The sequence below is a fragment of the Gavia stellata genome, chromosome 12 (genome assembly GCF_030936135.1).
Source record: "Gavia stellata isolate bGavSte3 chromosome 12, bGavSte3.hap2, whole genome shotgun sequence".
Taxonomy (NCBI): Eukaryota; Metazoa; Chordata; class Aves; order Gaviiformes; family Gaviidae; genus Gavia; species Gavia stellata.
Genome location: NC_082605.1, coordinates 14,203,146 through 14,215,693, shown reverse-complemented (window position 1 = coordinate 14,215,693; position 12,548 = coordinate 14,203,146). Strand labels below are relative to the sequence as shown.

At 47.8% G+C, this 12,548-nt stretch overlaps 1 protein-coding gene across 1 annotated transcript in view; it reads left to right on the top strand.

Moving 5' to 3' along the window:
- The window catches only part of GRIP2 (glutamate receptor interacting protein 2), a 282,859-nt gene that overhangs the window by 231,635 nt on the left and 38,676 nt on the right, over positions 1-12,548 (top strand). The window contains exons 8-11 of the mRNA XM_059823165.1: positions 6,272-6,419; positions 7,135-7,304; positions 11,311-11,436; positions 12,336-12,488. Of these exons, the coding sequence (XP_059679148.1) occupies positions 6,272-6,419; positions 7,135-7,304; positions 11,311-11,436; positions 12,336-12,488 (597 nt within the window). The remainder of the gene's footprint in view (positions 1-6,271; positions 6,420-7,134; positions 7,305-11,310; positions 11,437-12,335; positions 12,489-12,548) is intronic.

Below are 12,548 nucleotides of genomic sequence, written 5' to 3'. Positions count from 1 at the left end.
CATTTTGAGCTGGCTTTGTGACACACAGCTGTTACTGCAGGGAGTGTCGTTAATGAGTTTAAGGTTACCACAGAGTCCGAAGCTGTGTTGATTCTGGAAGCTCGTTGAGCTGTGCATTAGATTTTGATGTTGCATATACATCTCCAGGGGGGTTTCTCCCTTCACAGGAGCCACAAGCTGGGCTAGGTTAGAGTCTTTTCTGCAAATCTTGCAAACCAGTCCAGCATGTCTGAGCCTAGGATCCAGGGAGGAATAGGAGTCCGTGATATCAGGTTGTTTTCTGATTTGTCAGCGAGGAGGGAAATAAAAAGGATCTGCAGCTGAGAGAGTTTAATACCATGCCACCCCCAAGGAAAGAGCTGAGAACGCCAGAACTTGCTCCATGCAATGTGCAAGAGGGTTGCACCAGGATAAGCGAGCTCCTCATGCCAGCCCTGAGGGCTTTCTGCTTCAAGTCTCCTTCCCCCAAGCTTTCCCCTTCCTTTCAGCAGAAACTCCACAAGCGTGAACATACGGGGTCTCCCCTGGGGCAGGAGGCTGCCAGGACCTGGGCAGCCGTGTGCCATGCAGGCACGCGATCCGCTGGGAGAGCTGGAAGGAAAACCTGATGCCTCAGCTGTTGCCTGCAACCTGCCTGGCTTCTGCTGTGCTACCAGCTTCTCTTCAGAAATTGGCTGGTATTCATGAAAAAGAGGAAACACCTAAATGATGGAAAACAGAAACTACCCAAACCCTGTTTTCTACCTTTCTATATGATTGTGATTGTGGGAACTCTGCAGCGGTCAGTAGGGGTTTCCGTTTCTCTCCTCGCAGGCTGGCTGGGCTGGCAGCCCTGCCCGGGGAGGGGGCAGGCGGAGTTCAGGAGGGATTTTGCACAGAGCTTGTCAAATCTGAACAGTAGCAAACAATTAATGGTGCGTGGGAAATGGGCTTTTTTGGGGGTTTGTTGTTTGTACGGTCCCCTGGTGCCTATGTTGCAGAAAGTTGATTGTTTTAAAACCTGACTTGGAGCAAAAATAGCTGTGAAGGTGTCTTGGTATTTCTTCTTGAGTAACTCTCCCACCCAAAACTGTTAGGGTCGAGTGAACACAGAGTGATGGCAGGATTTTATGCAGTGATTCTTCATCTTGTGTTGCTATACAGTGGATCACAACCAGATACTTCCCAAGACGTAAAAACAGCCCCTTTCTTAGATAATTTCTGCATACAGAGTGCTTCTCCCCAACCCTGTGAAGGGATATACTTGCCCTGCTTTCTTTTAAGGCAATATGATGCAGAACGTGTAGCTTAAAACAATCTCTGCAGACAGTTTTGCCAGGCAACAGCTAATAACTGCAACGGGAGATGAGTGCGTCATCCCCAGATCACAACTATTACAGACATTCTCTTTACCAGCCAGAGAAAGATGATGAGGGAAGGGAAGAGCAGGTGCTGGAAGTAGTGTGGGGATGTTATTAGCTTGAAGGGAGCACACTTAATTCCCATTTTGAAAACTTACTGAAGGGGCTGGGGGCACATGGGGCCACACACTTAACTTGATTCGTTATAAGAGCTGGGGACACCACTGTGAAGTGGTGCTTGGCCTGTTCATCCCCAGGGTAAACAGGTTTTAACATCGCGCTCACTCTCTGCTGCAGCCATACGTGCTGGGGTGGTGTGGGCTGACCCTCGAGGAGGGAAAGTTGTTTTTCCGCATCTGTCCTTGGTGAGGGACCAAGGCTGCTGCGGGGGAGTGTTGAATCACGGCATTCCCCAGCTGGCTTTGTGGTTTCCCAGCCAAAATTGTGCGCTGAGGATGAGCTGCGTGGGGCCAGCCTGGCTCTCAGTGCAAGGGATGCGGCAGCTGCTTGCCATCACCACCGAGCATCCCCTGGCTGTCGGGCTTTCACCGGGGAGGCCGGCATAGGATGGGGCCGCGGCAGGCTTTTATTTGAATTGGCTGAGATTTCTTAAGGCCACCAAAGGAATTAAATTAATCTGCCATTTCCATTTAAAAGGAGTGCGAACTGGGCATGCACCTCCCTTGGGCATCAGGAAAATCTCTGCCCTTTGCTGTGGCCAGATGAACATTGCAATAAACAGATGCTTTCCCATGGCGACACTCTATCTTATGGGTCTTTTAAAAAAGAGGGCAAAAAAGAAAAAAAAAAAAACAAAACCCAACAAATAAACCGATCAGCCACAAACCAGTGGCATTTGAATAGTTACTCTGTAAATAAGCTGTGTGTGCCATGACACGAGGCACTGGGCTGCAAGCCTTTGGGGTTGACTCATGGAGGGGGGAAGTTCTCTGCCAGAGATGATGAATGAGCAAAGCAATTTGCTGTGTTCTTCTCTCCTCTCCCTTCCCCTGGCTGCCCCTCCACCCATTTGTTTTTAGGCTGGAGATTTTTAGGTCAGCGGGGCTCTCCTGCTGATGGAGCGGAGGGCTGGTAGTGTCCCACAAATGGGTGACCGCTTGGCATCTGCTGAGCGGTGGCAGGGGGTAGGGCCTGAAATGGAGCCCGTGAAGTTGGAGGGATCATGAGCTGCTGGGCTGTGTCAGGAAGGGGGCAGCTCCCTGGTTTGGTTCGTCTAGTTTTTGTTCTATTTTGTTTACATTTGCAAGGGGGTTGCCTGCCTTTCCTCTCTCCACTCTCCTCTCTCTTCTCTTCTTTTTCCTCCTCTTCCCCATAGTGCCTTACAGCAGGGACCACCCCCCACCCCCCCCCCCCCCCACCCCCCCCACCCCCCCCCCGACCAGCAGCACACCTCACTTATCCCCCAGGCAAGTGCTCAGAACACTTTCCAGCCTGGGTACAAGAGCATCCCTCCTTAGGGAGGTGAGCAAAGCCAGGTGGGGCTCAAGGATATCTAGTGCAAGAAGGAAAAAAAACCCACAGTACTTCCTCCAAAATAAGCTGTTGAGAGAAAGATGTTTAACAAAACACCTGCCAATCCCCAGCTTTGAGTGGTGGGGTTATGAGCTCTCCTGTACCTTCAGCACTGGGGTGTCTGACTGCCTGGAGCAGACTCTGCTTCCCTTGTATCCATCACAATATCAGTGAGAGCCCCTCAAGTGTATGGGGGTGAGCAGGTTTTGCGCAGCTCTTTGTCCTCCTGGGCTCAGTCAGGTGGAGAGAGCGATAGGATTTGCTGTACATGAGCAAGTTTTGATAGGCTTTCCTCTTTCTGTTTTGGTGGAGAAGATTAGAGCGTTGATTAGTCTGTAGTGAGTCACCTGGTGGCTGCTGAATTTCCACTTGAACATTTTGAAATGGCTGGAATTTGGATTTGGAAGGAAAAATCCGGGCAGGATTTGGCGGCAGATGTTAACTGGGCTCCCAGAACTGATTCAGACTAGAGTTGCTGATACTGAATTTTAACAGGGTCCTATCCAATTTATTTATCCTATTTGTTTGGTCAATGCCACCTAAAAAAAGCAGATGTCTTCAAAAAGGTGGAGGGCTTAAGGGTTTATTTGGTTACTAAAAATATTGTTTCTGAAGATGGATGAAGATAGCATATGTGCTTTCCCCCAGCAATGTCAGGAGATGTAACATCATTCATCCAGTAACAGGGAACGGGAGGGTAATCCTCTTCTGGACCCTTTCTGACTGTCCACTAAACAAACATGTATTTTGGACAAGTTGTGCGACAGATGTGCCTCAGTTTCCCAATCTGTAAAATGGTACCATCCTCCTCTGGGAAGCATAATTCATTGCTTGCAAGACACTTTCAAACCCTCATGTGAAAATCTGCACAGCCATGCAAGGCAGCATATGCATACAAGGTTTTTCTGTTCATTGGTAACAAAACCCTAGAGAAATGATGCAAGCTGCTGTATCCATATTAAACTCCGTGTCACTGGCCTCAGTGATGCTTGTTCTGCAATGGTATGATTTTTGGCCCTCAGTACATGCTGAGCAGCATTTGAGTTGAATATCTCATGAATGCTGAGCCTCCAGAACAACTGCTTAGACTCTCTTGGCTTGCAAGAAAGGACCTTGCTTTAAGTAAGGTGAGATTTGCTGTGAAATGCAGGAGAGCCGCGGATGCTTTTTACACAGATGCTGGATAAGGTTACAGCTGTGCGTGGTGGTGCAAAAACACCTCATGGCGCCAAAGCAGCAATGCCAATTGACTCCTTCCAGTAATGTTATTGCATGGCCTGCCCTGGCCTCTCTGTGTTTCTTTTTAAATTAGCTTGCGTTTAATAGCCCCATGTTAATCACGCCTCACAAATATTGCTAAATTGCAGACTCCTGACCTTTGATTTGAGTCAAATCTTTCTCTAGAATAATTAATAGAGGCTTGGCTGGTATTTCCCCTATATATGCCTCTATAAAATGGATTTGGAGCAATTCTCGTCTATGCCACCGGAGATGAGAATTAAAAGGGATGGTGGGGTGGCCCATGCCCCATGCGGTGGGAGGAGGGACCGTGGACTGGAGGCTGGACTGTGATTTCCTACAGTCTTATTGATACCTAGGTCCGGGCATGGGAGAAGGTGCCCAAAGCCCTTTCCTCTCATCATCGTGCCGAGACCACCCTGGGAAACACTGGGCAAAGCTGAGAAGTTTGGATGCTAGGTAAAACTGAGAGGAGTAGGTATTTTCCTTGCAAAGAAAGGTCTATCACTCCATCAAGCTTTTTTACATGATTTTTTTTCCTATCTCCTTCCCTTCAGCTGGAGAAATAGAAGTTTCTGTCCTTCTTCAGAGGATATGTGATGCACACACGGGCGGCAAACCCAGCGTATCACTGGTGTTTGCTGTTGGAAGAGATCCTCAGTCTCTTGGTGCTTTCTTTGCTAACAAAGGCTTAAGTGCACCTTCTGCACACTTTAGCTGGGCGCTTTATTTATCTTTTGATTGAACGGGTCTGTGCTTTTTGCCAGGGCCTGCAGGTCTCCCCAGTGGTCCTTTTCAACAGAGAATAAACAGTGTTTTATTTGAAGCCTGCATAATCTTTAACATGGCTCATTCCTTCTCCTTCCTCCCTTGGGAAAAAGGGCACTGTGAGTAGACCAGAGCATGAACATCCCCTGGCTGATCCCGAGGGGAGATTTCCAAGGGAAATTTCTGTCTCCAGAGACTCAGCATCTTCAACAAATCTCAGGAAAGATGCTCGCTGCATCTTAGCTTCCGAGATTTGCATCAGTGCTCCCATTTATCAGACAGCAAGAATGAGCCATGCATCAAGTTTGGAGCCAAGTAGCATCAGCATTTTTAGTGGAGCATAGCTTTGGAAGAGAAGAGCCTTACTATGAATAATTAAGGGCTGAGGAGGCATCAAGCTCTCAGAGGGCTCTGCTGGCCTTTCCTTCGAAGCGGATGGCTGGGTTTCCGTGAAGTGCTGTTGTGGGGGGGTCAAACTACACATGGGGTGCTGGTTGTGGGTTGTGTGGTGGTGATAACACGTTTATGAATCCAGCCTTTTTACGATGGCTTTAGGTAATCTGGAAGCAAACGTGTATAATAGAGGTGGAGGGAATTTCTGTCTAATCAGCCAGAGACACAGGCTTTCTTTTTCCTCCCCCTTCCTCAGAAGAGATGAATAGGTATAACGCAGGCTTATGCTAACAGGTGCAATTTCGTAGGAGTTTCATAGTCTCACTTACAGTATCTATTAAGCTTATTGCAGAAATGCATCTTTTAAACATGAGTTACCCCTCTATTGTCTGATGAAAGAGAGGAGGCTTTTGTAAGCATGCAGGTAGATAGTGCTGTGTCTCTGTTCCCACTGTCGTACTGGAGCAGCTGAAATCAGCAGTTGAGGCGACGTTTCGAAGCTGGTGCTGAAATACACAGGAGTTGACTGACTTTTGTGCTGGTCATCAGCACACAAGACTTCTGAGTGCTTCAGAAAGTGGGATCCCATTTCTTTTTTTTATTTTTTGTTTGTTTGGGAGGAAGCCTATAACAATAATGTCCTTCTGATCTTCTTTTTTTGTGCTTTTAATACTGTTGATGTGACTGCTGCACAGCCTTTGAACAATCTTTTGCTCAATCTTGCTATTTAACCCCAAGAAAAGAGGCTGGGGGGTTATTTCCATGAGTGAATTGTTGTAATATCTCTTCGCTTCATTATCATATATATTTTGTGCAGAAGCAGTTTTGCTTCTTGAGTTTACTTCTTTGTTAAGTTAGCGTGTGATACAGACTGTAGGATGTCCAAACTACAGGTTTGCTGATACACATGGTAAGTCAGTGCTATTGGCCAACCCCCTGCATTTAGAAATGGAAAAGGCTGTATGAGAAGTGTCTTCAGATGCTCTCTTGTTTTGCAGATACTGTAGCAAATGCTTCAGGTCCTTTACTAGTTGAAATAGCAAAGACTCCAGGGTCTACGCTAGGAATCACACTGATGACAACCACCCACCGGAACAAGCAGGTCATTGTCATCGACAAGATCAAGCCGGCCAGCGTGGTGGACAGGTACAGATCCGAACAGGCTGTTCCTAGCTCTGCTTTTCCTTTCTCTGCTGCTTTTCTTGTCCCCTTGTTAGTTACATACCATTCTTCCCTGCTTCACCTTGAAATGGCCATGTCCACATGTTCTTAGCGCTAAGTGTGCTAAAAATATCTGACCCAACGCCAGTGGACGCTCCTCACCGGGAATGAATGTAACTCAGTGCGTGTGAAAGCTGAGCTCTGCTTTAAAAATGTCAGATCTGACTGCCCCGGAGCTGTGGAATGGCAAACACCTATTCTGGAGACTTCTGGCTAGAGCCCTTCCCTGATGGGCAAGTCAGCTAGTCATCCTTTACGTGGGGATGCAGAAAGGCAGACCGTGATGCAGCCTTAGCTGTGGTTAGTAGTGTTGCTGAGCTGAACTGCTGGCTTGCAGGACTTAACTATGCCGCTGGGTGAGCCCGTCCAGACTAGCTATGAGTGGGCACTATTAAAAGCTTAAAAGATCTTTCCCAAGCCACCAGCAGCACTGAGTCAAGCATGAACTGTCTTAGTTGGTATTTTGGGCAATGCTTGAACCTAAGGTTCAAATTGGAAATAAAAAAATAAGGTATGAAAAAAAATTCACATGAATTCACACAGTAATTCACAGTTGGATTTTGTATGTTTCTGCTCCCAACTGTAAGGACATGGATTTTGGCCATGTGTATAATTATCTCTCTTGCTGTTTCCTTTGCAGATGTGGCGCATTGCATGTTGGTGACCATATTCTCTCCATTGATGGCACGAGCACAGAACACTGCTCCTTATTAGAGGCAACTCAGCTTTTAGCTGCCACTTCAGAAAATGTCAAGCTGGAGATATTACCTGTTCACCAAAGCAGGCTGCCTTTGAAGCCTCCAGAAACAGGTGTGTCCTCTGTGCAAACACTGTTGGTTGCCCTCAAAACTCACTTGAGGTCCCTGCTGGGCTTCTTGTTGCTTTTGAATGCTGGCAACAGACTCCAAAGAGAGACATCTGTGGAGGGAAAAAAAAATGTTTTGATGAAATGCATGTGATTAGATGATGTTCTTTAAGGATGTGAATAGGAAAAAAAGGTAACATCTGTGCTTGAATGGGGAAATTGGAGTTGGGAATCCCAGGGTTTTGCAGTGCTGAGTGCTGTGCAAGCCGCTTCCTTAGCACCTCAGATAAGAGACTTTAATGGAAAGGGAGGAAAACAACTTTGGTGCTGGCAAATGTATTTCCAAGCTCAACTTTCATTTGCTGGTGCCTGGTAAGGCTTTGTAAAGGACATGTAGCTAGGCAGGATCCTGCCGGACTTTCTTAGGAAACAAAGCTGTAACACAAGTGTTCATGTGGACCAGGCTGTTTGAACGGCCACTGTGTCTGAGCAGCCAGCGGTAGAATGAATGCATCTGTAGCTGCTCCCCCCCTAAGAAATACTGGGGAAAAAAGTCTGTTTCCAGTGAAATCAAGCCCAAAATGCCTGCAAACATCATTAGGAATTCACCCTGATGAGCATCTTTGTTGCCCACCTTTAGTTTCTCCTTCCACGTGAGAGGCTGACTCAGACTCTCATATAAACTTCATTGTGAACATAGCCTCAGTCCTTGTAGATTTTTTGCAACTCTTGCCTCCAGTTTTGTTACAATCTGTACTGGTGGTCTTGTAATTCAGGTGTTTCAGGCGTGACTGTTCAGTACCAGCCCCTTTCACAACCATTTTCCATCGCTTGTCCCTCAGGAATGTGTGTTTTAATAATATTGGTGCACAGTAGCCCCAGGCACAGCTCTTCTTTCCGTTCTCTTCTAGGATGGTTTGGGGAAAGGAAGAAAATATCTGTGTTGTCTTCTTTAACACGATGTGGTGAAACATAAAATCTATAACATCTCCATGTCTAGAAATAAATCTCTTCCATGTCCAGTCCAATTTGTGCAGAATTAAAGCATTTTAACAAAGGGGATGGATGACTTGACCTTTGTGCCCAAGAAAAAATGGAAAGCTATAATCCTTTTTCAGTGGCCGTTAAAATGAACTATTGTCCTCCTTCCATTAGTGCCCTTGTCCTAATCTCCTTTCAGAATATATGCATTCAGCAGCAGCTCAGGAGAAGGAGGATCTGTGGAAGGAGAGCTCAGTGTGTTCACAACCTTTTTATCCAAACCTCCATACATCAGATCAGTTTGCTGTGGCAGAAATACAGAACACAACTTGGGAGAGTAATTGCAACACATGAATATGAAAAATAAAGGATATGACAATTGTTCCCACTTTTGATTAAACTCTTTAACATGTGAGGGATCATAGGGAAGGACGCTGTTCATCCACATGGCTCTTAGGAGGCAGAGGTGTGTGGTTGGGCTTGAACCTTCACCAGTGCTGATGGGGGTGGGAAAGGGAGGTGGTGGGGACGGGAAGGAGAGCATTTTGGGCAAGAGGAGCAGCTCACAAAGAAGTGCTCCTCAGTGGTGTAACCAGCCATGGCATTGTGCAGCCTATGGTGAGCAGCCGAGGAACCACACCACAGTTGACAAACTGCCTTCGGACCTGGGAAGAGCGCTGCCTTCTGCTCCAGACGCCGAGTGCCAACTCCACAGGCTGCTTTTTCTGAGTTTAGGGAAACAAACAGGGGCAGTAAGAAAAAATGGACCATGCAAAAGCAAACTGTCGTGGTTGGCAAGAGAGAGAAGCCCAGGGAAAGCAGCCGAGGAGAGCGTGCCGACTCATCTCTGTTCAGCATTTGCATTACTGAGTCCTTCCAGTGTGTGCCTGCACGGGGCTTGTCATTATGTTTTTTAAACGTGGCTTCTCGTGCAATCAAAATCCTGTTATTGAGGAGGTGGAGGGGGATCTGAAGCTGCAGCTGCCATGCAAAAATACAGTCTAATGCTGAAGCATGGGATTTCTCAAACTGAGTTTGCTTTCTCTGTGGCTCTGGGGGCATTTGGAGAGTTTGTGGGAGGATTACGCCCTGCTCACAAGATGAACGGGAGCGGATGGTGCCCAGCAGCCGTGCTGGGATGGATGTGTTTCCTCAGGCAGGGATGATGTATGAATGCATGGGGAAGGCTGTTGTAGATTTTTCTCACAGAATTGTCCAAAATCTCTTCGCTTGCCTGATGCACTGACAGCTGAGTTTCAAAGGCACTTTCTTCTGTTGTGTCAGATATGAGCTAAGAATTTATAGACAAATGGGAGTTTTAATTACTATAAATGGATTAAATGATTTTGTATATATGCCCATAAGCTCTGTCCCTTGTGTTCAAAGTATTTAATTTTATTAAGAACTTTCCTTTTTGTCTAGCTATAGGCACATTTATTAATTTGATTTTTGTTTTTAAAAGCTGACTGGCTCTGCATTTACTTTTGAATTCACAAAATAGAAACCCCAGAGCTGGAAGTGGTTTTTCTAATAGCTTGACAGAATAAGTGCTAAACTCACTAAATGTTTAGCAAAGACTAAATATAATCACTATATTGGTTGGAAATCCTGACCTAAATGATTTGATGCCTGTGGTGCATGCACACAAAATGGATTTCCACTGTTAAAGGTACTAACAGATGACCTTTAGATGGGATCTCTGGGTGGACTCACTAAATAAACTGAGTCCCTGTGCCAGGTTTGCACCCTCAGAAAGTTCTGGTAGTACCAGCGCTGGTGGCATTTCTGCCTACTTGGAGGACACAGAGCCTGGAGGAGGTCTCATACTGGAAAGGCAGTTACCAGTCACTAGAAGTGGTTGCGAAGTTAAGAGCTCTGGGATAACTCATGGCTGCAGTGATGCTCTGCTGTGGGATGCTGTTCATGCTTAGCTGAATACGAGAGACACTTGCAGTCTTGCTCGTTAGCCAGCAATTCCTCTTGGAAGAAAATAGGTCCAGACAGCGTGGTGCAGAGGTTCGGGAGAGAAAACCCAGTGCTGCGGGGCAAGGAAAACTGAATCGACCCTGTGCTGCCCAGGGGCAAAAGGGGGATCAGTGAGAACAGACAAGGGACCTGTGCTTGGGGGGCTGTTTGAGGCACTTCAGAAGAGACTTGTGGCATCGTGACCAAATGCCACCAATGACCAACTGTGGCAATGACACAGTTCCTGGGACAAGGGATTTCGGGGTGATGGATGTCACCCTGCAACAGATCTCTGCCAACACACACTGGGCTGGGGTTAGGGTTAAAGCTAAAGCAGTTATGTGCCCTTGAATAGAGTCTTCCATATTGGTTCCATGTTTTAATTTACTGTTTGCCATAGTGTTGGCATCTCTTCCTGTGTCGGTGGCCCTCCATAATTGCTTTTAAACAGTGGTGTATTAAATCCCTTTTGTTCTGGTGAGCTGGAGGCAGCCCTCTGCTCCTCCTCTCTTTCATCCACACGTGCATCCTGCGATGGATTCCTGGCCAAGAGCAGCCACTAAACAACCAAACGCTGAAGCCAAGCAAAGTGCTCAAAGTAGTCCTTGGCATGTGCGGAAGGCATTGAGCCTTGTCCCCGGGAGGGCAGCTCCGGCAGCAAGGTGGGAAACAGAACAAGGAGGTTTCCCTGGTGCTGTCGGATAACGCTGATGGCCTCTGCGGGAAACTCGTGGCTGGAGGGAGCTTCTGCATGTCGCACAACAGACTGCAAATGGTAATGACATCTGTGTGCTGCCAGCATGGCTTACTCAGGCTGTTGGCTCAGAATGCGGAGTTTTTTATGGGGAAGAGGTGGATTTCTGCCACTTTGCATCAAGTGTCATGAGGTTATGTGGGGATGCGTTTTTGCTGCTGGTGCTTGACACACTGTGGCTGGGTCCTGACTTGGGCAGAGCCAGTATGAGGCTCTTTTCTGCAATCTCCTGGCCTTCTGCTTCTTACCTTTTCTTTCTCTCATTTCTCCTCCCTGCCTGTGGTGATTTCTGTTCTCCTGGGTGCCATCAGTCAAGGTGCAGAAGAGCGACCACCACCACTGCTGGGACCCCTGTGTCAACTACTGTCACACCCACCACCCCGGGCACTGCAAGACACCCACGTGGAACCAGACGTCTGGACAGGATTACTGCAAATGTAACCCCAGTGCATGGCATTGCCCCCATCCCTGCGTGTGTTCATTCATGTTGTGCCCCTCCATTTCTGTAATACCCAACTCCACAGCCACAAGTGTCACTCGTTTCCTCCTTGGTCACCTGAGGCTGTTTTCACAGGTCCAGTGCTGAGGTGCAAAATCAGTATCTGCAGCCCAGCGTGTGCAGATCTGGTAACTGCAGTGAGAGCGGTGTGCTGGGCAGACCCGTGCTCCCGTCCTCTAACCCTACACCCCAGTGCCCGGTTTCATGGGGGCAAGGGCAAAAATGAGTTGCTGTGGGACAAGGAGGGCAGCTCTGGTGGCATGTAGGAATGTGATACATCAATGCATCCAGCTCAGCCCTGGTGCCACACAACGTGTTAGCAGCAGGATTACGTCTGCTTCAAAATCTGTCTTGCAGAAAAGCAGGCTCTGTTCAGCCCCAGGTTTCTTGTCTTACGACAGTAAGATAGGGAGGAAATGTTACACTGTGTGTTGGGAAGCAAACAGGGCAGCCCAGTTGCCCAGCAGGTCAAGTTCAAGCTGTGGTTCCTCTTTCTATGTATTTAAGGTTCATTAGTGCCATTGTGCCAACCTGCTGTTGGCTGCCTTGCATCCACGATGCACTTCTCACCTGGTAGCCTGGATGCTGCAGCGACAGGCAGCCCAGTCACTGGAATCACTGCACACCAGACAGCAACATCCATCTTGAGCCCAAGCCCACTCTCACAGCTCTCCTGGAGCTGCAAGCCCAGGATAAGGTTCTCACTTCAGTCTTGAGCCCTGGAGTTGGGAAGAAGGAGCTAGTCCAAAGACATTAGTTGTTTGATGAATGCCCGTTAGATGAACCCGCTGCCGCACTTCTCTGCGCACATCCTTAACATGCTCTGTATTTCCCCAGCTCTGGTGGCTGCCAACTTCTCGTCTCCCACCATGAACGCGCAGGGCTTCCCCTGCCAGAACTCGAACACGCTACCTCGCAGCTCCCACCCCATGAGCCCGCGCACCACCATGCTGAGAAGGAGGCAGAAGAAGAAGGAGCACAAGAGCTCACGTAAGAGTGGTGGTGGGCTGGGGGCTTGGATGGGGCGTGCATGCTTGCCTTGCTGTCCTT